We start from the raw sequence: 25,868 nt of genomic DNA, 5'->3' as shown, positions 1-25,868 counted from the left end.
AAAAGTAGTGGGAATAACGAGCACGACCAACGTCTTGTGCAGGCACCCTCTCAACAATCCCTTTGGACAAAGGGGCTTGCACTTCCTGATGTGAGATGGACAGATGGTTCTCGGTCAATCTGTCCGGCGTCGGTTAAAGGTGCGGTAGAGTGGCTATGAAGGGTAAGGTGGATCCCTTCTGGACAATCTGAGGGACCCACAACTGCAATGTTATGGTCTGCCAACCCGGCAAGAATTGTTGGATCCTGAATACAGCAAGGTGGGTGTGCTCCACTAAGGGCACACTGAAGTATTATGGCAGGTGGGGCAGGAGGGGGTGGGAGGATCTGGGGCAGTAGGCTGACTGGCCAGGAAACAGCTGAGCACCTTGCTGAGGCTGGACTGGATGCCGGTATGGGGTATATCTACCAAAACTGCACAACAAATGGTAGGGCTGATGCAGCTGACAGGGCTGTGAAAATAAGCTCTGGGAGCATGCTGTGGCCCTGCTCTCTGAACCACTCCACAGCATAATCTCTCTAAAGTCTCTTGAGAGTTGAGTCCCGTCAACGGGCATGTCCATAAGAGACGACTGGACATCACTTTAAAAACCCCATCGACCACAGCCAAGCGTGCTGATGAGTGGAGACACTGGTGCCAAAGGCAAATTGTGAATTTGGTCACATCACAACTGTTCTGTATGACTTGGGTTAGGACAGGTCTGATGTCTTCTGGGACACCAGGGAGGACTTCAGCCAATGAATCGCTAAAGGAATGGGAATAGTTGCAGGAAAACTGGTGGAAGAAAACATTCTCTACACAAAGTCTCCATTATTTTGAGCTCTCTATCGCTGGGAGTATCTGGAAAGGTATTTGAATTCGTCCGACTGTTACACACCTGCACGACTAAGCTCTCAGAAGAGAGGTGCTGAGACAAAAATGCAGTATCGTCAGGGCAGGTCATGGTGTCTTGCAGTCTGGCAGATAACTGGGGGGCCAGAGCAAAGTTTGGCCCAGGCTGCCAGGAAAATATCAGTGAGTGCCTTGTTAAACGGTAGCAGGGGCTCACAGGAGGTTGCGCTGGCTGAAACATTTCAGTCAGGAAATTTGTTTTGACCAATAAGTTGGGGAACTGGAGGGCGAGAACTTTGTTTGCTCTCCACATGGACCATAAAAAAGGAAGCACTCTCTTCAGGGGCCGGCCCTAGGTGGTGTTAGAAGGCCAGACTAAAGAGAGGTGTCAAGGCTATTGGCCCTCTGGAGGTCCTCATACTGATTCTTTTCATGGTAGGATTGACCGATTTCATCACCTGGGTCATAATCCCTGTGCGAATCTGTACCAAACAAGGAATGCAACGCATGGAAGGTGGGATGTCAAGCGGTGGAGGTTGTGGTTTGATGAAATCGAGCTCAGTCAAGATTGTAGCAGTCCAACTCTGTGTTGGAGAGTACAATGGGCACCTCGTCCACCGGCATCGATGGAGTCAGTATTGATGCTCTGGAAACCAACGTGGATAGGTGAAGCTGGAGGCAGTACCAGTACAGTAGCTAGGGAGGTTCGTTGGTGGTTTCGAAGAATCCAACTGGTGCTGAGGATGAACTTGCAGGTGGTATCCCAGATGGAAAGCCTCTCAGCTCCTTGGGGCTCACAGGTGCATCATAGGGAGTCAGACGGGATCCAGAGAGTTGGCCCATGGCCTCGCTTAACTCTTGGATCTGTCTCGGTGTTACAGATGGCCCCGGAAACATGGGGTAACTTGCAGGATTGTCTCTGAAGTCAACCTAATTCAGAGGAGAGATCTAGAGGTAAAGTGGTTCTCCTGCACCTCCTCAGGAATACAAGAGTAGGGGAAAAGGGCCAGAGTCGCACTTCTTTTTTTATGTTTTTTTCTTCAACATACTTGAAAATTTAGAGCGCAATGATCAACCTCAGGACCGCATTCTGGACTGAGAACAGAACCAGTGCTGACCTTTGTACATGGACCAATCTGGATGAGGAGTCTTCCAGTCCTTGGGGATGTAGAATTTCACCTCATGGTCCCCAATAGCCTTTGGGTTCATAGATGAGCAGTAACTGCAGACTTTAGAGTTGTGACTCAAACCAATGCAAACCTCATGTGGATTTGTTAGGCACTTGCTTGTGACTTTCCTTAGAGGGTTTAAAATCTGTAGTCATGGGAGGGGACATATCCCTTGCACTCTGTAAAGTTTGATGTAAAGAAGGGCTTAAAGAGAAAAGAGGTAGCTCTGGATCCACATCAAGTGGCAGAAAGAAAGGAACTGATATTGGCATGGGGAAGTGGTGCCCATAGAGGCTCTGGATGTCATTTCCAGAGTGGAACGGTACCTGTGTAGAGCCACATGGCACCCCCTACCAACAAGCAGAGGTACTGCTGAAAAATGTCTGGATCCAGTCTGACCTGGGGAACATTCAATAGGTGAAGAATCTGCAGTTAGAAGTCTCTATAGGAAAAAGCTGGCTTTAAGTTATGGTCAGCAATTCCTCCAAATTTCTATATCACTTCAAAGACTGTTGTAATAGATGCACCAAAATCTTCTGTTTGGATTACAGGCCACAGATTAGGACCTTTTGCTGTGAATGAAAATGAGTTACTTACCTGTAACTTGAGTTCTCCAGTATTGGTATCTTTCATACATTCACATGCTTGTATCATTCCCTGTCATCGAAGTGGGAGTCCCATGTTACCATAACATAGCAGTATGTATCATTACCATAGGCCCAATTGGCAATGAATAGTCACTTCAATAACTTATCTATGTCCTTTTTTTAAAAAGGACCAATTTTTAACTATGACCAATCACCCAACAGCACCCTCTAGAACACCTCCAGAGAGGCTGCATCCCACAGATTTTTAAGTACAAGTGTAATAACTTTAGAGGAGCTAAAAGGGGAGGAGGGTGGGCTGCATGTGAATCTATGAAATATACCAATACTGGAGAACTAAAGTTACAGGTAAGTAACTCATTTTCTTCTCCAGTACTGGATATTTCGTAGATTCACATGCTTGAATCAGAATAGCAAGCAATCTTTATGAGTATGTTTTTGAAACAATATACATATATACATCTCTTAGAGGATGATGGGCAAGAAATTAATATATTTATATCATCTGAAATTAACATTCCAGATATGGGAAAAGAAAAGCAGGTATGCAGATTAAAATAATATGACATTGAACCATACTTAGATAGTAATATAATAACCTCATAAGTAGAGGCTCACCTTATTGGAACAGATGATGTAACACGGCCTATCCCAATGCTGAATCACCATGGTGTGCCGATTCTAGGCAGTAGTGCTGAGTGAATGTGTGGGTGCTCTTCCATGTGGCAGCACAGCAAATCTTTTCTAATAACACTCCTGCAAACAGCAGTCGAAGTGGACAATGCCCTTGTTGAGTGCCCCCTGGCCCTGGCTGTAAGCAGTTTATTCACCCTTGAATGACAAAACTGGATAGCAGCTGAAATCCATTTTGCAATAGTAGCTTTTGTGACTGAAGCACTTTGTTGAGTGTGACAATATGATACTAAAAGTTGGTCAGTCATATGTATTTGCAGAGTACGAACCTAACAGAATTTGAGGCACCGTTTGACATCCAAGGAATGAAAAGACTGCTCAGCCGGAATAGCTGGTTTTGGGAAAAAAAAAAGTGTGCAATATGATTGGCTCATTAAGATGGCATGGAGACAGGACTTAGGGTATTAATTTAGGGTTTGTCCGCAGGAGTACATAATCATCAGTGAAGTGTAGGAATGGGTCCTGCATTGTGAAAGCTTGTATTTCGCTGACTCTCCTAGTGGAGCTGAGAGCTAACAATGAAGCCACCTTCCAAGTCAGGAACTTTAGGTCCGCTTTAGGAATGGGTTCGAATGGTGATTTCATTAACTTGCAGAGAACTATTATTAAGATGAGATCCCAAAGACAGAGGCGAAAGGGAGGGAAGTCTCAGAATAGCCCTTTCATGAATTGCTTAATTATTCTTAATGAGCAAAGGAAAAGAGAATGAGATGAATGCCCGTATCTCAAGATTACTGCTAGATGAACCTTGACAGACACATGCACTAATCCTGATTTAGTGAGTTATGGGAGATACAGCAGAATTTATTCAGGTGATGCTGTCAATAGGTGCAGATTGCACAGATGACACCATGCGCAGATTGTTTCCATTTAAATCTGTATGTCTTGTTTGTGGATTCAGCTCTTGTTTGAGACAGGATATCCCTACAGTCCTGGGGAATGTTTAGGTCCTTGAATTAATTGAATTTAGGAACCATACACACAAGTAGAGAGAGATTGGCTCCAGATGCAGGATCTGGCCCTGGTTCAAGGTCAACAATGTTGGAATTGCCGGGAGGTGAATGCAGGAGGCGCTCTGTAAGAGAGTGTAGCGGCTCAGGCGCCGACACTCTCTTCTCACTTTCCTGAGAGCCTTCAGAATGAGAGAGAAGGGGGGAAAAAGTGTATGTATAAATCCTTGTTTTGTGAAAACAGAACTCTCGTGAATGCTCCCTTTCCAAACATGGTGAGGGCTTCTTTTCTTAGTGAGTGAAGATGAGGGGGGTTGCGTTCCCCTTAGAGGGTTTTTTGGTGGTCTCTGCACAAATTTTAGGGTATGGCCATAAGTGACCAAGTATAATACCCACTTGTGCGCAGCTATCTCTCTCTATTGGGGTAGGTTAGATAGTTAGTTGATGAAAGCCTGTTGATGCAATGTGCAGCCCACAATATATTACCTCAAATGAGGTGCGTTCTCCTTTTTGTAGGACCTTTGCTGCTTCAACTTTCTTGTCATCAGGGATTAAGTCTACAAGGGTGCAGATGTCAGAACACATCTGCCAAGGTTGGCCAGCAAGTTTGCTGCTCGTCCACAATGGTAGACATGAGAGAAAACCACTTGCCCACATTATCCAGGTCTGCCCTCCCTGTCTGGTGGAGTAGAAATGGGAGCAGAAGGGTTCTTGGAGCAGCATTGCGCAGCTTGCAATATCACAGAGTCTGGTTTGGGATGACCTGTGATGCAGGCCGGAGAGTCTACCGGGGCTTTGTATTTCTTGTCTACTTGGGGCGGCACTGCAGTCACTGTAGCCAGGTTTTTCATTATCTTAACCCCCTCCCTCACACATGTAATCAATTATGGGATTGAGGGAACTGATTTTCTTGTCTGCTCCTTAAAATCATAGAGGAAACAGTCAGCCTGCTTGATGGAATTCAAGAGGTGAAAGCCTGCTGCAGCTCTGTCCATTAAGTTATATAACCCTCCAATGTCCTCTGGGGGACAATCTGGTGGGTGGAGGTGATGGCGTGGGAATTAGATAGTCATCCCACTCATCCTGTGACAGAGCATTTTCAGGTATCTCACCTTCCGGTCTTTCATCCTCTGATGAAGAGGAATCTTCTCTTGGTGGCGCTGCTATGGTTGTCCTTGGTGTTATTTTAGGGGTTACAGAAAGAGGTATATTTTGAGGCATAAACAGGGCTGTCAACAGCAATGTCATTGACGGGGCTGTGGTCGACGGTGGTGTCATTGAAGGGACTGTTGTCAATGGTGGTCTTGTCTTCGATTAATAGCGAATTCTTGTCAACAATATGGGAGCATCGATGGCCGTTTTTGTTGATGTTCCCGTGGATGAGAGTGCTCACTGTCGTCATTGTCGTCGCCGAGAATGCTGTTCACTGTGATGTTTTCGTTGACTGTGGTTTTGAAGTAGACTTGGAAAATTCTCCAGACTTCAGAGACGGGGTGGTGGGCTGAGAGGAGGCCTTCTCTGTGGAGATGAGTCTTTTCTCCTTTATCAGAGTGTCCTTATGGAGTCTTTTTAAGGACTTTCTACTCTGCTCATAAGTCCACTGATCAAATGATCTTGCCCTCTTTCGTGACCTCTTGGAGGTGTCACTTTCCTTATCAGAAGTTGTCATTTTCTGGGTTTTGTATTTCTGCAGCCACAGCAGTAGTCTCCCCTCTCTATACTTGAGTCTTTGAGGAGAAGACTCTACATACCTGACAGTCCTTTCCCTGGTGGTTGGGGTAAAGGCAGTAAAGTCATTCTTTATGCAGGTCATCCACATGCAGTCGCTTTTTTTCCACAGGACTTGCAAGATCTGAAGAGTCCTTTTTTTGGAAGTATCAGACATAGTTATCAGAATTCTTGATTTGAAGGAAAGAAAAACTGAGCAGAGCTCAGGTACACTCCCTTCACATGACGTGCAGTAGAAAATCTGAGGGATGCAGCCTCTCTTGGGAGTGTCCTAGAGGGTGCTGTCATCTGATTGGTCATAGTTTAAGTTTTTGTCCTTTTAAAAAAAGGACATAGATAAGTTATTAAAGTGACTATTCACTGCCATTAGGGTCTATGGTAATGATACATACTGCTATTTTCTGATACTGTGGGACTCCAACTTCGACGACTGGGAATTATTCAAGCATGTGAATCTATGAAAGCTCCAGTACTGGGGAAATTGTGTTTTTTCTGTTCTGGGCATTCCCATGCTGGAGTTACATGTGCTAGTCAATTTATTAGAATGCTTAATATTTATGATTTACATGATGTACGTTTGGTTTATATTCTTATGTTCTGCAATGTGATAAGCACGCAAGAATATATTTGTAGCATTTAATCTAAAATGTGGACTGCTTCACTTTATATATCAGTTTGCTATTGATTTGTAAGACTTTTTTTTTCTTTTTTAAGTTGACAATGATGTGTCTCGCTTTTTGTTAGTCATTATGATACAATCTCTAGGAACAATGAAATTGTGTTATAAACCTCAAGCAGGGAAGGTGAAAGGCAAAAAGAAGTCTTCATACTTGGAGACACTGGGACAACCCAGACAGAATATCTCCAGATCCTATTGAAAGCTACCGGGAGGGGACAAACTTAGCCTTCATTCACAGTATAGCTGGCTGCGTGAGACAAGAACAGCAAACCTTGCTATTAAATTTAACACAGAACTCCATTCTTCAAAAATGTATGTCTCTCAGAAACTTAAAATATTCTATTTTCTGCTTTGTTACAAATAGATTACTGCTCAAAATTGGCAACATTTTCTCACGATTGCTACAGATTAACAAAAGCAATCATGCTGGAGTGTTAGTTATTATTCACACTTGTCATAGCCGTTGCTTTTGGCACCTTATTTATCTTCATTGTGGTTACAATTCACATAGTGTGCACTAGACCGGGATCTTGATTTTAAAATAAATATTTAAAATGTATCATTTCAATTCTAGTGTTCTTGAATGTGTTATTCCTTAATGAAAGAGGGCTGGTGTCCTGTAACATCTCATGTGACTGATTGTTATCTGGAACATAGCGTGCTCAAATATTGCTCAGTGGCTTATGGAATAGTTGCAGTACAACTGATATTCTCAATTCAGGATGGCACATTGACTTAGTCCTTAGTGCCAAATGGTCTACAAAATTGACCGCGGTGACTGGAGATAAATCTAGAAAACGCATTACCTTCTCAATAATTCATACATAGAGAAGGAAATTTATCGGCTGCCTTAGCCTTGATGTAAATAGCCCCAAAGTATGTTGTAAGTATCATGGGAAGAGGTGGGTAGCCTTCCTTAGACCACCTGGGTATGTGATATCTGTGTCCCAAATGCTGGCAGAGTCTAACCCCAGAATGATGGAATAGAGCCCATATGCTATGACTGAAACATTTTCTCCATACATATATTCCCAATAAATATATACCTATGATTGAATGAACATTAATAGTTGAAACAACTGAATCAGTAGAGATCATTCAATATTCGGAACATAAAAACATTGTTGAGGATCAAATGGTATTAAGCTATCGAGAAAATAAATGCTGCAATCAAAGAGCTTAGAGAATTAAGAATAAAAGCTAGAAATAAAAAAAAAGGATTAGATAGTTTGAACAAAACAAGATTCATCACTACTTACATTCTTTTGTTGCAGAATTATGAAATCCTGGTAAGAGAAGACCTATAAAATACTTTTAATAGAGAAAAGTACTGACCTCACAACGATCAAACAAAGTATGGTGAAAACCATGACTCTGAAGGATGAAGGACTTTATCATAGCTGCTAAATAAAAAGCCACAGAAAACAAGAGTTTGGGAAAAATTACTTAGATTAAGGAACTAACGGCAATTCTCTCTTCATTAGGAGCAAAAAGCTGTCATTTTCCAGTTCAACACATAGTGGAAAGGACATTGCTCTACTATATTAGTTTGAATAACTTGAAGATACATCCGACACATAACTTGCCTTCATAGGCAGCCAAATGCATTTTCAATTTACTCCAAGAATACACTTATGCTTTATATTAGAGAGACGAATTCTTGATGGCCCTTTAAGAAGTAGTTACCAATTGGGGGATTTTCAAGAAATTACTGGGAATTATTACTCACAAATAGTTAGGTGAGTCACACGCCTTTGCCTGCTTGAGACACAGAGGAAGGCATGCTCCTAAAGCACGTCAGAGCTGACTCTAAATAAATCTATTGTACGAGGGGGCGTGGCTTGAGCGTCAAGATGGCAGTCGCACTATCGTAGTGCTCCGGACCCCTCCGTCATCCGCTCAAGATGCACCCATTGATGGCCCTCCCCGGAGGAGAGGGGAGACCTCGGAAGGCTGTGAGCCGCTCCTGGGGCGTTTGAACGGCGTCCCGGAGCTCGCAGCTCCAGGAGGAGCGGAAAACAGACGGCGCGCACGCGTTCAAAATGGCGGGCGCTCCGAAGGTATAGGTGGCGACCAGTGGAATCTGTCGGCGGAGGCTGCTAGCGGTCCTCCCCGAAGGAGAAGAGAGGCCGCGGGTGCAGTGCGTGGGATAGGAGACGTCCGGTCCGCGCTACATGATCAGCTGAAGGTTGGAGGAGAGAACTTCACACGGAGCATCCCGCATGCAAAATGGCAGGCGCTCCAGCCAAAGGAAGCAGCGGACAGTAGCTGCTTCAGTTGCGCGACGTGGGGGTCTCCCCCCCCCCCCTCCCTTGCTCCCGTTGACCAGAGGGGAGAGGAAGAGCCACCGGACCGGAGAGAGGCGCGAGAGGCACCAGAGTTGGGGCGGGGCCGGCGGCCTAAAATACACCAAAGACCGCCCCGGTGGGCGGAAACAAATCAGGGTGGCCCCCCCTCACATACACCCCAGGACCGGGGGCGCTGGTGAGTGACTGCTGCTTCAAAGGGGGGGGGTTCTGCCCTGCTCCCCCAGCCCCCTCCATCCGGGGTGTGGTCCGGGGGCCTCTTGGAGGACGTGAAGGAGACGAGGTGGGGGGGGGAGGGTCCTAGGTGGTGGATGGAGCGCCTTTTCCCCCCGCCCCCCATAGCTTGCCAGACACCGGGTGCCCTGAGAACTGAAGTGTGTGGAGGATAGGCGGTGGAGCAGGCCACACTGGGGTACTGATCCTGGTGTAGGATGAGGAAGAGAGCCCCAGTGGTCAAAAGTGAGGGCTGATCCTAGTCCAAGGGACGTCGGAACTGAAGCTGAAAACCAAAGGCACACCGGCAGAAGCCCTCCTCGGATATTAGTGGACCTAAAAAGACGAAGTCTGGAGGGATCCCGGCGAGGATCGGACCCCGAGACCTAAGGAAAGGCGGTGCAATAAGCGCTGCACGGAGGTAACTTACAAGCAGGCTCCAGAATACAAACGTAATGGGAAAAGACAGGCAGACCTGCCCTACCGCGGCGCAGACGCGCATCGACCAATTTGCCACAGGCCCTAGTGGAGCACCGAAAGATGACCGAAAGCCAGAGGGTGGCGAAGGGAAACAAGCTGGGAACAGTGACCTAGCGGCCATCCTCCAGGCGATCCAGACATTCCAAGAAGCGGTGGAGGCTAAGATCGGAGAGGTGAGGGTGGATGTGGCCCTAGTACGCTAGGATCTCCGCAACGCTAGAGCGAGGATTACAGAAGCGGAGTCCAGAATCTCCACGGTAGAAGACGACCTGGCTGCCCTCAAAACACAGGTATCAGCGCTAACAGCCCACACAACAGAGCTATACCGAAGGTCTGAAGATGCCGAAAACAGATACCGCCGCAATAACCTCAGAATTGTGGGACTGCCGGAAAACACAGCGGCCTCCTCCTTGGCCACATTTCTGAAGGAGTGGTTCCGGTCCTGGATGTCCCGGGATCGTCTAACACCCTGGTTTGCGATTGAACGCACTCATCGGGCCTTGCAGGCCAGACCCCCCCCCAGGCTCTCTGCCGCGGCCGGTGATTCTCAGACAAAAGCTAAGAGCGATGGAGGTGCCATACCGCCTCCTCTTCCCGGCTAAACTACGGGTGGTCCATAATATAACAGGACCCATTTCTTCGAGTCTCCCGGATAGGCATGGACGTGGCTGACTGAGGAGGTCCCGTTGGGCCCTAATGAGGGAGAGCGGCAGCAGGCCTTCATTGGACAGCAGAAGATCAGCCGAACGAGACGACCGGGGGGTCCCGCCGGAGAACTCGTTCCAGAGGACGCAAGGAGAGAGGCGGCTCACCATCGGGCTCCCCCCAGGGATCCACGGATGGGACAACTCGGGAGTCGGCGGCGTGGGTGCCGGGGGACACTGGAGGTGACCAGCGGATCGGAGACTCTGGGGAACAGCACCCTGTGATGGCGGAGGATACCGACCTCTCCCGAAGCCCAGTGTTGTGAATCCCCTCCGGAGAGGGGAGGGCTGGCCTAAGAGGGCCAGTGACCAGGACGAGGTCACGGTGCTTATGTTCAAAACGTAACACTTCTTAATCCGCAAGAATGGAGGGGTCCACCACAGCTCAGACACTAAAAGTTATCAGCTCACTATGTTCGGGAGTGAGCGGTTGGTATTGGGCGACAGATGCTTCTGGGGGGAAGTATGGGGTGGGCAGGGAGTTGGGGGGTATGTTTGGTTCTATCCAGCCAGCAGGCTGCTGTTTCTGTTATCTAAAGTTAGTGTAGGTTTATGGTCTCATATACCAGCTGGAAATAGCAGAGGTAGGTCACCCCAGCAGGGAACGCACACAGGACGAGTTGATTTCCATCAACTCCGGGTCGCACAAAGGAAGCTGGGGGAAAGAATAATGAGGTTGGTCCATAGACAAACAGACGGAATAGATGGGGACGAGTCACATTATATCATGGAATGTTAACGGACTCCTCGATAAGATAAAAAGGTCAGCAGTGCTTGCTCACGTCTATAGACATAAACCCAATATGCTCCTGATGCAGGAGACACATCTCATTGGGAATCAATGCCCCTTCTTAACCCGTAAAGGATTTGACAGGGTGTTTTACGCAGGGTTCATGAGAGGCTCAATGGGGGTGGCAATAGTGCTGCATCGCTCACTACCACTGGTGGTGAGACAAGAATGGAGAGATCCGCAAGGGAGATATGTGGCGATCTCAGGTACAATAGAGGGGCGAACAATGAATGTTGTGAACGTATATGCCCCCGAATATGGAGCGTAAGACTCTAGGAGATCTGACACGATTATTGGTGGAATTGCCCCCGGTAACACAGTAATAGGGGGTGACTTCAATGCAGTCCCGAACCCAGGGCTGGACACGAGTGGGGGGCCTTCAGCCCACAGACAGGCCTTGGCTACTAGCTTATTCGGATGGATGTCATCGACGAGGCTCTGTGATGCTTGGAGAGCTTTGCATCCAAGGCGCAAACAATTCAAGCATACCTCCGCAGCTCACAGTACACAATCCAGGATAGACTTGGTGTTCATGCCAGCCAGTGATTGCAGTCACCTTTCCCATATCGAGATTCTACCGCGTGGGATCTCAGATCATGCGCCTGTCCGGCTCAGAATGGGCCTCGCAAACCCGCTGACCCGCCCCTTGTGGAGGCTAAACGCATGGTATCTACAGGACGAGGAATACGTTGATAGCTTGAGGGAGTCGTTACGCGAATACTTTAATATTAATGGGGGCTCGGTGAGGTCGCCCGGGACCTTATGGGCGGCGAGCAAGGTGGTGCTGAGGGGTAGCCAAGGGCCTAATCTGTGCATGGGAACGAGCCCGGGCCTCTCGAATCAGCCAACTGGAGGCCCTTGCCATCCATCTAGAAGCAGAGCAGGAGGCACACTCGAACGAACGGATAACCAGACAACTCCTGCTGATTCAGGAGGAGATTCGTAGTCTATCCCTAGAAGCGGCCAAACACATGTGGCGCGCTTCCACGGCCCGAGTTTATGGTTGGGGTAATAAGACAGGGAAACCACTATATTGGTTGATTTCCCAACAACAGGCTCCCCGAATCGTCCCTGAAATTTGCAATGAGCATGGGGAGCGGCTGGTTGAGCTCCAGGGGGAGGCCGAAAGATTTGCTGACTACTATAAGGTCTTATATCGAGCGACTAATCCAGAGAGGACGGGCACCCCGACTGATTCCTGGCAGACACTTTGCTCCCGGAACTGCCCACGGTGGATGTTTGGGCACTGGAGGAACCGTTCACTGAAACGGAAATTGGTGAAGCCATAGCGGCGATGGGAGTGGGGAATACTCCTGGGCCTGATGGGTTCCCTCCAGAATACTATAAGAGGTTTAGGGAAGACCTGGTCCTGCATCTAATGAATCTCTATGCAGAAGTGGACCAGAAAGGCTCCTTTCCGGATGGGCTAGATGTTGCCACCATTGTCGTATTACCTAAGACCCAACCCCCCTACCTTTACTGCGCGGACTACAGACCCATATCTGTGATTAACAGTGAAGTAAAGATCTACGCCGTGATACTGGCCTCCCGTCTCAAGAGGGTGATGCCCTTGCTGGTGCACCCGGATCAGGGTGGATTCATGGGCGGACGTAGCACGCGTCACTGTATACGAAGGCTCCAAGTGGCCCTCGCAAGGCGACACTGACTGCCCCAACACTTAGCCCTCCTGTTCATCGACTTCAAAAAGGCGTTTGACTCAGTTGATTGGGGGTTCCTTCTTGCGGTGCTCCGGCGCGCCGGTTTTGGACCAAGTATCCGTCGACTGGTCCGGGCCCTGTATACAAAGCCTACGACGTGGGTGCAGGTTAATGGAGTCTTGTCCTCTGCCTTTCCGATTCATCGGGGAACCCGACAAGGTTGCCCCCTCTCTCCTCTCCTTTTTGCTCTGGCCATTGAGTCCTTGACAAGAATGATAAGAGAAGACCCAATTTACCAAGGTTGGAAATGGGGCTCCTCGTGCGAAGACTGAGTGGCCTTATATGCGGACGATGTCCTGCTATACATGGCAAACCCAGGAGTGACCGGACCTCGAGGTTTCCACCTAATCCGGCATTTTGAGGAGGCCTTGGGGCTCAAAATGAACCCAGCCAAGTCGGTGCTGGTCCCTCTGGCGCGCTCACAAGACTGCTTTGACTGGCAGGAGGTGGTGCCTCTGCGCCAGTTAAGTTTGAAATACCTGGGGATATGGGTCGCGCTGCTCCCGGATCTATCCTGGTCCCTGAACCTAACTCCACTGGCGTCTCGCATACGGGAAGATCTTAGGCAGTGGCAATCATTGCTGCTGAATGTATTGGGCCGCGTAGCTTTGTATAAGATGATGGTCCTACCGCGCCTCCTATATGTGATCCAGAACTTGCCATTCACGATCCCTCGCTCATGGTTTAGAAAACTGGATAGAATTACCATCTCCTTTATCTGGGGAGGGGCTAGACACCGAGTAGCATCCCGGAGTTGCCGGAGAGGGGTATATGATTGGGGACTGGGCATGGCTGATCCGTACCTGTATTACCTGGCGACACAGCTCCTGGTGGCTCACGACTGGTTTAACAGGGGTTGGTCAGACCCAGCATATCAGGTGGAATTAGACGCTTTAGGGTACCCCCGTATCCTGGATGTGCTCTACGGTGCACCGATCCCAAGGGAACTAGAGCCTATCACCAAGGCGGTCTTTTTAGCATGGAGAGCGGCCCTAAGACATACTGGTTGGAACAAAGTGGTTACTCTGCAAACCCCATTGTGGCACGGTAGCTGGCTGAGAGAGACCGCCAAACTGGAGGGATTCGGGAAATGGGACACACTGGGCATAAGGGTAGTATGATGAAGTCCTTCCAAGAAGTGCAACAAGAGTTCCAATTGTCCCCGAAGCAATTATTTAGGTATCTCCAGCTCCGGCATGCCCTTGATATGCACCTGAAAGAGACAACCCCCTTCCCAGAATTCAACCCAGTCGAGGCTAAAACACTCATGGGAAGAAAGGCGTCTCCCAAATCTACAGAATATTAGTTAACAATGCACCGGGGGACCTAGGCCACCTTAGGAAGGGATGGGAGAAGTGGGTGGGACCGCTTGAAGAGGCAGAATGGGCGGAGGCACTGATGGCTCCCTGAGCGCTGGCGGTGTCGGCAAGGCTGAGGGCGATACAATTCTATTTTCTACACAAAGCATATCTGTCTCCAGATAGGCTGCACAAGATGGGTGTCCGTTGCTCTGCCCAGTGCCCATGGTGCGGTGAGGGCCAAGCCGACTTCTTCCATATGATATGGTCCTGCCCAGTGATTCGAAAGTACTGGGAGGGAGTAAACCATGAGCTGAACAGTGCTATGGGAACATCGCAAATACTGACCCCCAAAATGGTACTATTGGGGGTAATGGAAGACTTGGAAGGGTCTAGAGCGGACAGAACTTTGGTCGGAGCAGCGACGATGGTGGCCAAGAGAGAATTTGCGGCCGCTTGGAATACCGCCAGGGGCCCCTCCCTTCTGAAATGGAGACAGGGGGTGGACTGATGTGCGGACCAAGAAAAAGTGGTGTATGATTCAAGGGGATGCCCCCATAAATATGAGAAGATTTGGGGGAAATGGACGGGATTGCTAGACTAAAGGGGCTCAAAAGAATGTGCGCGCATGCTCCTTCCTTTTTCTCTGTAATATCAAACTATGAAATTTTGGAAATTCCTGTGTACCCCAGGTACAGAAGTGTCAGATTAGAGTTGAACATCCAGTCGGTAACAAACAGACCAAGGCTTGTATGTTACTTGTGTACTTTACCTGTTTTCTCTTTAAAAGCAATAAAATTTGTTTATTAAAAAAAAAAAATCTATTGTACATTTCATTTTCTATAATCTTGACCAAGACCCTTATCATTGATATTTACACAACACACGAATAGTGAAAGGGATGAAATGTCAACAGATCTAATAGTTGCCTTGCACCATAATATCCAGTTGGATAAATACAGGAAATTAAGAGACTATATTCTATTCATATTGTCAGGCCTCCACAAGAAATCATAGGAATTGACCATCTGTTTCTATCTTTATCTCTGTTTTCACGCTTATGCACTGCACAAGCACTTTTGTATTTCTGAAATACATGGAGTACCATATGGATTATTACTCCTCAATTAGCCGTTTTACGTTAGCTCGAAACACGTACTCAAAAAATTTTTTTTTCATCTTGTGTGTCCTAGAAATACTTATTTTGTAGATACCGGGTGACTTCATTAACCACTTACTTAAGTTAACTGAACGTCTGAAGAAATTCCAACAGAACCAAACACATGACTGTACAGGTTGGTGTCATATTCTTCAAGGACTGTAGGCAAGATCCCGCTAAACATATCCCATACCACGTGTGAGCATCATCCAAGGAGGCAACTCGCAGTTACTGAGTGAAGAGCGAGGCTGGCTGAGAAAAACACTAGTTTCCCGAATGCCTCCATGTGTTTTGATCTCTATAGGGAGGGGTAGTAAGGAATGAGCTAGAATTGAGCCTCTTCGTGGGCATCTGTACCAAAAAGCTTTCAAGTGTAGGGTGCTGAATGAGGAAATGAGGATCACCAGAGGCAGGCCCTGTGTCTTCTGGCAGCCTATCTGATGAATGGGAGGCAAGGGCAAGGTTTGGTCCAATTGCCCATCAGGGCCTAATTAAAAGGGAGAAGTGGTTCTAGGTAAGTCTGCCCAGGTAGCAGAACTTCTATCAGGACATTAGTCTTTAATTCAAATGGCGGGAGATATAGATGTGGAATTTCAGCAGCCCTTCTGGTAACCACAGCAAAAGAACCTGCTTCATCTGTGTTGGGGGTGAGTTAAACCAATATCGGAGGAAGTTACTAGTGCCTGGCACCCTGAAGGTCCATGAAAAGATTGACCTAATCATAATAACAAGGTTATTATCCCTGTCATTTTCATATCCATGCTCTGTTGTGAGCTTGAAGTTGAAGGAATGTGACGCATTCTAGTTAAAGGCAGAGTTCTCTAGCGGAGCCAGAAAGAGGTTGGATCGGTTGCGCCAAGTCTCTAGCGGGTGTAACTTTGGTCAAGGTCATGTCATGTTTGCTTCTGAGCCTGACAAAACAATAGGTTCTTTCTCCTGCATCAAGGCAGGAGATGGGCGAGGATCTTGTCGCTGGCACTGAAGGTGGGCTAAGCGCCTGCCATAGAGTCATGCAACCTCCATAGCAGAGTCATGAGGCACAGATAAAATCAACGATAGATCGACTGACAGTAGCCTTCTTGGAAGCCTTCTTTGATCCTTGGGGCACAAAGGCATGTCAGAGGGAGTCAGAAGAGTGTCTAAAATGAACAACATGCCTTACATCAAAGCCTCTACTTCCTATGACATGGACTTTTTCAAGAATTCGGGTTCCATCGGTATGAGAAGGGGAATAAGCTTGTTGGAAGGAGACCTGTGAGGCACCATGATGTATGTCCTTATGCCTTCTCTTGAGAAGAGTGGTAGCACGGAGGAAATTCATACTTTAACTTTTTTTTTTGTGACTTACCTGCTGCCTTGGAGCATGAAGTGGCCCTTTCGCAGGAACGGCTCAAGAGAGGGACTATGTCCACATCCACAACAGGGTAAGACCCATACAAGCCTTCTAATTGTAATAGGCAAGATAGGGCTTTGCTTTGAGGTCCCAGAGTGCTTTGGTGTTCATCTCTGTGCAGTCCTGTGGAGAAATGAAGCTGCGCCAAGAGCCTAGGCACCTGGGACGTACCTGATGGGGATCTGTCACAGACATATGCAATGTCCTTACAATGAATAAAGAAATAAGTAGCTCGTTAAAAGAATCAAAAGTTAAGGGAGCATGCTCTGGATCCACACTGAGAAACGTAGAAAGAAAGGAACGGACGTCAGAGTGCAGGGGTGGCGTGTGTATGTGGCTCCAGCTTCAATTCAGAGGTGGGGTGAAGTTGAAGTGGAGACACCTGATGCAATTTGATCGGAACTGGGAGAAATGCTGATAAAAATCTCTGAAACCAATCCGGCTGTTTCAGAAGGAGAAGAACCTGTGGTTAGAAGTATTGTAACTGCTGCTACTGCAACTTTTTATGACTGTTAGGATTTACAAAAAGCATATTTTTTATAAGATATTGGAAAACTGGTTGCTGCACTTACCCGTAATGATTCCATATAAGACTTATGGCAGTCAATATGTAATGTGTGACCACATGTTTGTACATAAACACCACCTTCCCAGCCTATTGATACTGCTTGGAGACAGGAACTCTACAGAAAAATGAAATGAAACAAAATGTAGGTATAACACTTTACGGTTGTACATGTATAAACAAAAAAAGTAATCATTGTACAGCTCATTGTGAGAAGCTTGCTTATTTTATTCATAAATATATAATTTACTCTGCCTCTTAGTCTCAAGTCTGTTTTCACTGTAAGGTCCCATTATTGCGCTAAATCACATCTCCAATGTGTCCATGCCTCCTTGAGAAACATATGTTAAAACAGCAAAAAGTAGCTGAACATTTTAAATCTGCACCATGAAAAGCAATCCATTGCCTGCAATCAATTGGCAATTTTTGTGGGCGCCAGTGGTGTTACATCGTTGCCACTAAGGAGCTGATTCCTGGCATGAACATTGCCTTGGCATAAATGCAGCTATTTTTGTTTCAACACCCAGGACTTGGCACAGTCATATATAGTTGTACTTTCCAAAAGGGAATTTTAAGTAATATTTTATTAGGTGCTGCTGCATAACAGTACAGTAAACAACAGGGTAATACTGCTCTTAATATCAAAGTCAGAAACATCACATTTCCATTTATATTGTGTACTCACATACACTATTGACACAAAATCACAAATTATTTCTCAAGTCCCCATGTATCAACAATAGATGCCTCTGTTCCATATCATATGCCTAGTAACCCCTCCATTATGCAAGGTATGGCCATAGTTATGTCCAGAATAACCACATTATGGCAATTAAGTATGTATACAGCAATGCCAGGGGTATACTTCAGAATGCCAAGGATGCTCTAATTTGTCAAGAATGAGGATTTTTATGCTGTACCCACTAATATGCCAGAGAAGTGCTTGTGTGTGCTAAAGACTGGCAGCATTTTGCACATCATCATGTGAAAGCTTCCCTCAATATGTTTGGAATGGCTATCAGTATGCCATGGGTGGACACTCTTATGTCTTTGGTATCCCCAATATGCAGAGAACAGTCTTCATTATGTCGGGTTCAGATGCTCATGCTATTTCTATTCCAGGTATCTGTATGGTTCCAGGGTTTCCCAGAGAAGAGAAATTAGGACATCAGAATAATGCCAATGGTACTGGGTCTTCTCCGTCTTCATACAATTGCTGCATCTGTAAAGATGAAAAAGTTACTTGCCTTCGAGCAGTCTTACTGGTGCATTCTCTCTCTGCAGATTCCCCACATTTTAAACATTACAGGCATCTGTCTGAATCCAGAAACCTTTCAACAGCTCTACATGCTAGTAGGGGGCACTGGCTCCACTTTGGCTGAAGAAGTGAAGCCATTTTTATATCACTAGAAAACTGGCACTCTGACATCAGTTTCTCATCCATTTTTATGCACCTTCAAGGAGAAAGCGATGAGAATAACATTAGCTGGAAAAGGTGCTTTACAATGTCCAGAAATGGTATCTTCATAAAGCAGTGGTCTTAGTATCCAGACATGATAAACTTCCGGAGGGTGGGGTCAGTGAGGAATGTGCAAGTAGAATATCCACCAGACAGATTGTTACTGAAGGTAAGTAACTTTTTTCTTTTGATGAACATTTCTACCTGAAAATGCCAACCAGGAAGTGGGTTGAATGGCTACCTAACCAAGAAATTCTGGAGAGCGGACAGTGTGAAGTGACCTTCCATTCTCACCCCTGAGTCCAAACAATAATTCTCTGCAAATGTGTGGAGAGAAGCCTGAGTTGCTGCTTCATAGATCTCTTCAGTGGGAACTCCCTTTGTCAGGGTTGAAGCAGAACATTTTGCTCTGGTGGAGTGAGTTCTTATGCCCTTCCGAGGCTTTTTGTGAGCCACGGCATAGACTTGGTGGGCAAATAATACTGGGCACTGAGCATTTTGGTGCACACAAGCACTTCTCTGGCATAATGGTGGGTCCAGCAGAGCATGTTAGTGGGTGGCGAAAAAGGTCAACCAGAGTTGTGCCCAAAAGGTTGAAGATGGACTGGACCTCCTCTGGCTGACATCTGCTTGGACATTCAGAACCCAAGCTGGGTGACAGGCAACCTGAGTGATCTGATGCTGGTGTGCCCAAGACCAGAGCTGTAGTACCTCTCTACAGAGAAGTTACAAATCACCAACTCCATGCTTGTTAATGTCGCACACCGCTGTTGTGTTGTCTGTCAAGAACTGGAGAAGATCCAGCTCTGGTGAGTCAGTTCTGATGAGCGAGTCGTTCAGGTATCACTGGGCTCCCTGTGCATCCGAGATGAGTGGCAACTACTACCATTATCTTTGTTAAGTCACGTGGAGCTAAAGGCAGACCAAACGGAAAGACAGCAGACTACTAATGTGCTGATCCCACTGTGAAGCCTAGATACTCCCTGTGCAATCACGGACTCAGTATAAGAATATATGCGTCCAGTAGACTGATGGATACCATCCAGTCTCCTCAAGCGCAAGTAACACTAGTCTTTCCATAGGAACTAGATTGAACTCTTAGGTCTAGGATCAGACAAAGAACAAAATCCTTTTTCAGAACCAGGAAGTACCCAGAATAGTAGCCCTGGTCCTTTTTTTGCTAAGAAAATGTATCGCCTGGTGAATAAATAAAAGGTGGTCTGCTCAGGTGCTGGGGGGGTGTTTAGGGGATTTTGAGGGGAATGGTTATGGGGGCTTAAAGGAAGGGTAGGGCATACCTCCTTTCCATGATCCGTAAGACCCATTAGCCTGAAGTGATGGCTCTCCAGGCCTTTAGAAAGGAAGGTACACATGATCTTACCAGCGCCCTATGTCCTGCTAAGAGGGAACAAGAGCTGCTTCCCTGCAGTGGCTGAAGAGCAGGATGAGGGGTAAGGACAGGCAAGGAATGGCCTCTACCTTATCAACATCCTCGATATTTTCAGTATAGTGGGTTGGCTTGCTGCAGTTGGGAAGTTTGGGCTTGCTGTCTGCCTCAAAAGGAAAAACCTCTACAGAAGTCTCAGAATTTAGTGTATTACCAGTAATCCCGCTGTTGCTATATCTGCAGGCTGAGTGATCTCACCGCAGCACTGCTTTCTTTAAACCTTTCGAAAGCTGAATCTGCTTTTGATTCTAAGAGACATGAGCAATAATTGTTTTTAACTTTATTATTTTTTTTAATGACAAAAAACAGCATTACATCTCGTAAATAGTATAGGTATAGCATAAGTAGGAGGCTCATTTACAACATCCAGTAGTATAATTGTCTTCTGTCAAGTATTACAGCGGGCCACGCCCGTTAGCAGTTTCATACATTGAGTCCAGTTTAGACATTTAGCATGCGAGACATGACCAATCATATGGAAGATCCTTTATGGCTGAAGGAACAAGCTTTGAAAAATCCTGAATTCTAAGGTATTCTTGTGATACGTTGATATGGATGTTCCCATGGTTTAGGTACTGAGCCTGCTGTATCCAGGCCCGATTCAATTATCTGCTATGTGGCTGTTAGGCCATCCCTTACTAACTTTGCAAAGTGGAGCTAAAGGTGATCACGAAAGCTACGGGTCACCAGTTTTGCATGTCCTATAAGGCATGAATATATCGCCCTATCAAACAAGTTGCATTAAAGGACCTGACGTCCAGACTTTTTCACAATTTGCTGCAATCTCTTGGATTCTCCGTCTTAGGTGAGAAAGCTCCTGGTACTAGGTTCGAACAGCAGGAGCCCTAAACGACCAGGCTCACTGTTAATGGCTGACTGGAGTGAAATGTAGCATAGCCTGGAGCTTGACTATATCTCCTGGCCACCACTCTGTACACCACAGAAGTAGTGGTGGGCTTCTCCCATACGGCAAGGATGGGTTTCATTAAAGGTTAGCAGAGGTTCTGCATTGCTAGTTGCTGAAAATAGCACTTCATTTGGAAAGTCAGCATTGGTTTCTGCTGAAGGGAGTTAAAGGTCAAGAACTTCAGCAATCTTTTGTATAACTGCATGGTAGAATGAGGCCTCTGGCAGCGGAAGGAGAGTGCAGGAGTACAGTTCCCACTCATGGAAAGTATGGAGGCCACTGGCACCCTGAGTGCCGTGAAGTCTGGGCCCATAGTGCCAGACTGCCAATCCCTGTCACAATCAGTGTCCTGATCTTGTTCTGAGAGATGATCTGACTCGCTAAAGAAATAGTATCCCACTTCTATGAGACACTGGGCTTCCCTTCTAGATCTGTGTTGTGTAGAAGGTATTTCAATTACAGGCAAAGGATCCATGGCAGAGACTTGTTCTGGGGACGTAGGTTGAAGTACCATTGGTATAATTATAGGTGCTTTCGCTAGTACTGAAGGCTGATCAAGCAACCTAAGGTGATGCTCTTGGGACACAAATAAGTGGCGGCATCAGATGTAGTGAAGTGAAGGTTAAGATGGTGTTCTAGTCTGCACCAGTATTATGTTAGGGAGTGGAAGAAATTGCTCCAAAGAAAAGTACAGAGGAGTGAGCGTAGAACAACATTGGGCCTTACCTTTTGAAGATCAGCACTGCTTGGACTCATTGCATTGCTTCTTCTTGTGCTTCTTCCAGGATGACTTCCACGACAACTGTGGTGACCTTGTCTAGGGTCTCAACTCATGTTTGGCTCAACGGCTGTCCCGAGCCCCAGCCATAAAACGTTTGGCTTCCAACTCCTTTATGGCAATAAGGAGCATGCTTTTGCAGGAAGCACAGGCCATCATGTCGTGGTTCAACCTCATGGACCACATCCTTATTTCATGCATGTCAGTGATGGATATTTGTCCATCACAGTCCCTGCAGGTTTTGAAATAAATAAATTACTTACCTTTGGCAAAACTTTATCTGATAGAGAGCAGTACTTCCGCTCACTGTTAGGTGGCATTGTTGGGCTCTACTTTGGCTGCACCAGACGTGACGTGTGCAGTGTCTGTATACACGCCACCTCAGCCTGCTGACATCAGTTACTTCTCACAACCATTCCAGGCAAGAAGAGCGGAGCCACAAAGGTTGCTGATGTACTGGTGTGTAGCGCTATGGATCTCATAAGTGTACCATATGTGGAAAAATCCATTCTCAGAGTGGGGTGCTCAGAAGGGTCAGGAAAGAAAAATCTCTAGCAAGACAGAGTCTCTAGCAGATACGGCATCACTGAAGGTAAGTCATCTATTCATCTGATAGAGACTTCTAGCCGCAGATTCCTTACCTTAGAATAGATACGCAAGTGATACCTCCCCGGAAGTGGGTATGCAAACAGATTTAGATGATTAAGCCCTGTAGGACTGAATGGGCTAAGTGCCAGTCATGATAGATCTGACTGTCCAGGCAGTAATGATTGTTGAACATGTGCAGACATGCCCACGCTGCCGCCTGACATATGAAAAGGACAGGGACTTTGCAAGCTAATGCAGTAGTCACAGACTTGGCTCTAGTGGAATGAGCCCGCAAACCCTCAGGGGGTTGTTTCTTGGCCAATGCATAGCAGATTTACAAGCAGAGCACTATACATCTTGAGATCGTCCTTTTTTAACAGCTTTTTTTCTCTTCACCCCAATGCAACCGATGAAAAGCTATTTGTCTAACTGGAACTCTGTTGTATGACCAATGTAGAACAACAACGCTTTATTTGGGTCCAGTCAGTGGAATCTCTTCTGTTCTTTGGAAGGGTGCGGTTGTATAAAAAAAGGTAGGCAGGTTGAAAGGCAGCCACATGAAAAGGTGCCACCATTTTGGGAAGAAAGGAGGTACACGTTCTTGATATGAGTTTGTCTGCATAGAATGTCATGTAGGAAGGGTGCACTGAAAGTGCTTGCAGCTTAGAGACCATCCTGGCCGATGTTATGGCCACCAAAAATGCCATTTTAATGGTGAGTAAACAGAGCAGACAGTTGTATAGAGGCTCAAAGGGCATGCACATTAGAAATGTCGAGACCAGATTGTCCCACTGGGGCATAACGAAAGGTCATGGAGGAAATATGTGCTGGAGACCCTTTAAAAAACCAAGGCACAATAGATGACTTGAAAAAAGATGGTTGTTCCAGCAACTGCAAAAAAGTCAAAAAGGCTGACAAATAACCTGTGACAGAGTCCAAAGCAGAGCCCTGAATGGATGGATGGACTATGGTCTTGTTGGAGATACCAGAGATAGATAGCAGTCCAAAACTGTACTCTTTCCAATATGTCGGACAGTATTGGTGACACGTTGTCCTTTCTCTATTCTGGTATGTATAAATTAAACCAAAGACGGGGTACAGGCAGACGATTTAGAAGTGTACACGATTGCACTGGGATGCAAAATGGATCATGAGAACTTAAGGATATGAGTGAGAGAATTACGGGCAAGATTTGCATTTACTGTTTATTTTGGGGTACACTGTTAATGTTGGCGTACACGCTCGCACGGGAACTTGGAGTTGACCAGGCAAACTGGATGATTTGGGTGTGGGAATTGAAGTTTTGAGTTGTGTGCACCGCTGATGTTGGCATTTTACCTTTTTCGTAAACTGAATCTAGTCAACGATGACGATTACATTATGAATGTTTTTGCAAGCGTTTAGGTCTCCATCTACCTGGCCATAATGGGTTTATTTTTTAGTCACCGTGGCCTTTAAAGTTAGATTATTTTTCCCTTTTTCTCTTTCTGTTATGACTCAAACAAAGGAATTATGGAGGCAATATACGGGGTCTCCGATGAATGAGGATGAATATTTTTTGAAGGTATCTGAAGTAGGCAAGTAACAGTTTGTGGTATTCACAATAAAGATGGTACTTGCATGCAGTGGACTCTGATAGATGGTGATTGGTCACTTATCTTGTATGGTTCCAGCACAATTGGAGTTTTCCTCTTCCTGAAAATCTTCCTTTTCAGACACTAAAAAGTAAAGTGCATGTATAGGACTTAACTAAACTTCCCCCCCCCCCTTTTTTTTTTGAAGGGGAAGACTCCTGTTGTATAGGTATTGTAAGCCTTTTATGATTTTGACACAAAATTGGGAGTGTAATGTATAAAATCCAATTGTATACAAGGTAGTTATGTATGTTACCTTTCAGCCCTGACGAAGTCTCAGCGATTATTTTCACATGATGAAACACGTGTTGGCTGGAACGCTGGCAGAAACTATGAGGAACTGCGATTTTATGTCAGAAGAGAGCTCTGCCAGCCAGCATGAAATAAAACAAGACGGAGCTGGAGAATATACAAACCTATGATACGAACTCTGATTTCACTTTGAACGTTATTCAAGCTGCCACGTTCGATGTCCAAGCATGAAGGTGAGTGTGCGCAGGTTCTGATGCAACATGCTGTCACGTTTGCTGCAACAAAAGATCTCCTCCCAAAAGGGCAGACTGATTGAAGTACGATGATCATGCCTAGGAGTTTGGGATACCAGACGTTCCATGCCTATCTGGGAGTCACATGAAGGACTTGAGCCTGGTTGTTCCTGATCTTCTTCAGTACTCTGGGCAGGAGTGGTATCTGCTGAAAGGTGTACACAGGAGGCCTGAGCTCCACTCAAGATGAAAGGCACCTCAGAGTGAGAGCCGCCTTGGAAGTTCCAGCGCCCAGAATTTCACATTCTCAGTGGTGAACAGATCTAACCAAGGTTCTCTCCAGTCTCAGAGGAGTCCTTGCACCACCTCTGGTTGCAGAGGTCATTTGTGATCTGCTAGGCATTGATCGCCATGTCCACCCGCTCCGGCATTAAGACATCCTGCCAGGTATTAAATCACCAGGGTAATGCTCCGACATTCCAGCCATGTTCAGAGGTGCAGGGCCTTTTGACACATGGTCCACAACCCCACCCCACCCTGTTTGTTGCACTACCATATGGTGGTGGTGGTGGTGTCCATAAACACCTGCACTAGCCTTCCCTTGATCAGAGGAAGAATGGCTTTTAATACCAGTCGCATTGCTCTCAGCTCCAACAAGTTGATGTCGAGCTGGGTTTTCCCAAAAGACGAGAATGCTCTCATTTCTACATCTCCCAGATGGCCGTCCCAACCCAGGAGTGACGTATCTGTCACCAGTCATTTTTAGATGGTGAAGTGAGATGGGTCTGCCTCTGACCTGATTGCCATTCGTCAGCCACCAGTGCAAGTATCTTAAAGTTTCCCCCAGAGATCTGGACATGGTCGGAGATATTCCCCTGATGCTGCGATCACTGGGACTTCATGTGTCACTGCACAGTCTACAGGATGCAGGAGGTCATGAGGCCCAAAAGCCTCAGTCAGTCTCATCGAAATTCAGGATAGAGGTTGAAACATCATAATCATAGCCTGAATATCCTGAATTCGTTATTCAGAAGGATAGGTCCAAAATTGCGCTATGTCAGAACAGCTCAGAAGAAAGGCAGCGTCTGAGCGTGAGTCAGGTGTGAGCTCGGCATGTTGATAGTGAATCCCAGGGAGTGCAGGACATCTGCTAAAGTTTGCCTGGAGCGAGCCAGCCTTCAACAGCCAATCATCGAGGCAGGGAAAGACTGGAACTCCCAACCTCTGCAGATGTGCTGCAACCACTACCACCCACCCATTGAACACCTATGGGGCACTGGTAAGGACAA

The 25,868-nt window shown here is 46.5% G+C and overlaps 1 protein-coding gene across 4 annotated transcripts in view; it reads right to left on the bottom strand.

Annotated features, from left to right (window-relative positions):
* UBR3 (ubiquitin protein ligase E3 component n-recognin 3) overlaps positions 1–25,868 on the bottom strand; it is a 1,605,611-nt gene that overhangs the window by 480,266 nt on the left and 1,099,477 nt on the right. For all 4 annotated transcript variants that reach the window (XM_069225311.1, XM_069225312.1, XM_069225313.1 and 1 more), the window contains one exon: positions 17,289–17,399. In XM_069225311.1, the coding sequence (XP_069081412.1) occupies positions 17,289–17,399 (111 nt within the window). The remainder of the gene's footprint in view (positions 1–17,288; positions 17,400–25,868) is intronic.

This window comes from Pleurodeles waltl, chromosome 3_1 (genome assembly GCF_031143425.1).
Source record: "Pleurodeles waltl isolate 20211129_DDA chromosome 3_1, aPleWal1.hap1.20221129, whole genome shotgun sequence".
Taxonomy (NCBI): Eukaryota; Metazoa; Chordata; class Amphibia; order Caudata; family Salamandridae; genus Pleurodeles; species Pleurodeles waltl.
The sequence above is the reverse complement of the archived record's forward strand: the minus strand, read 5'-3'. Positions and strand labels throughout refer to the sequence as shown.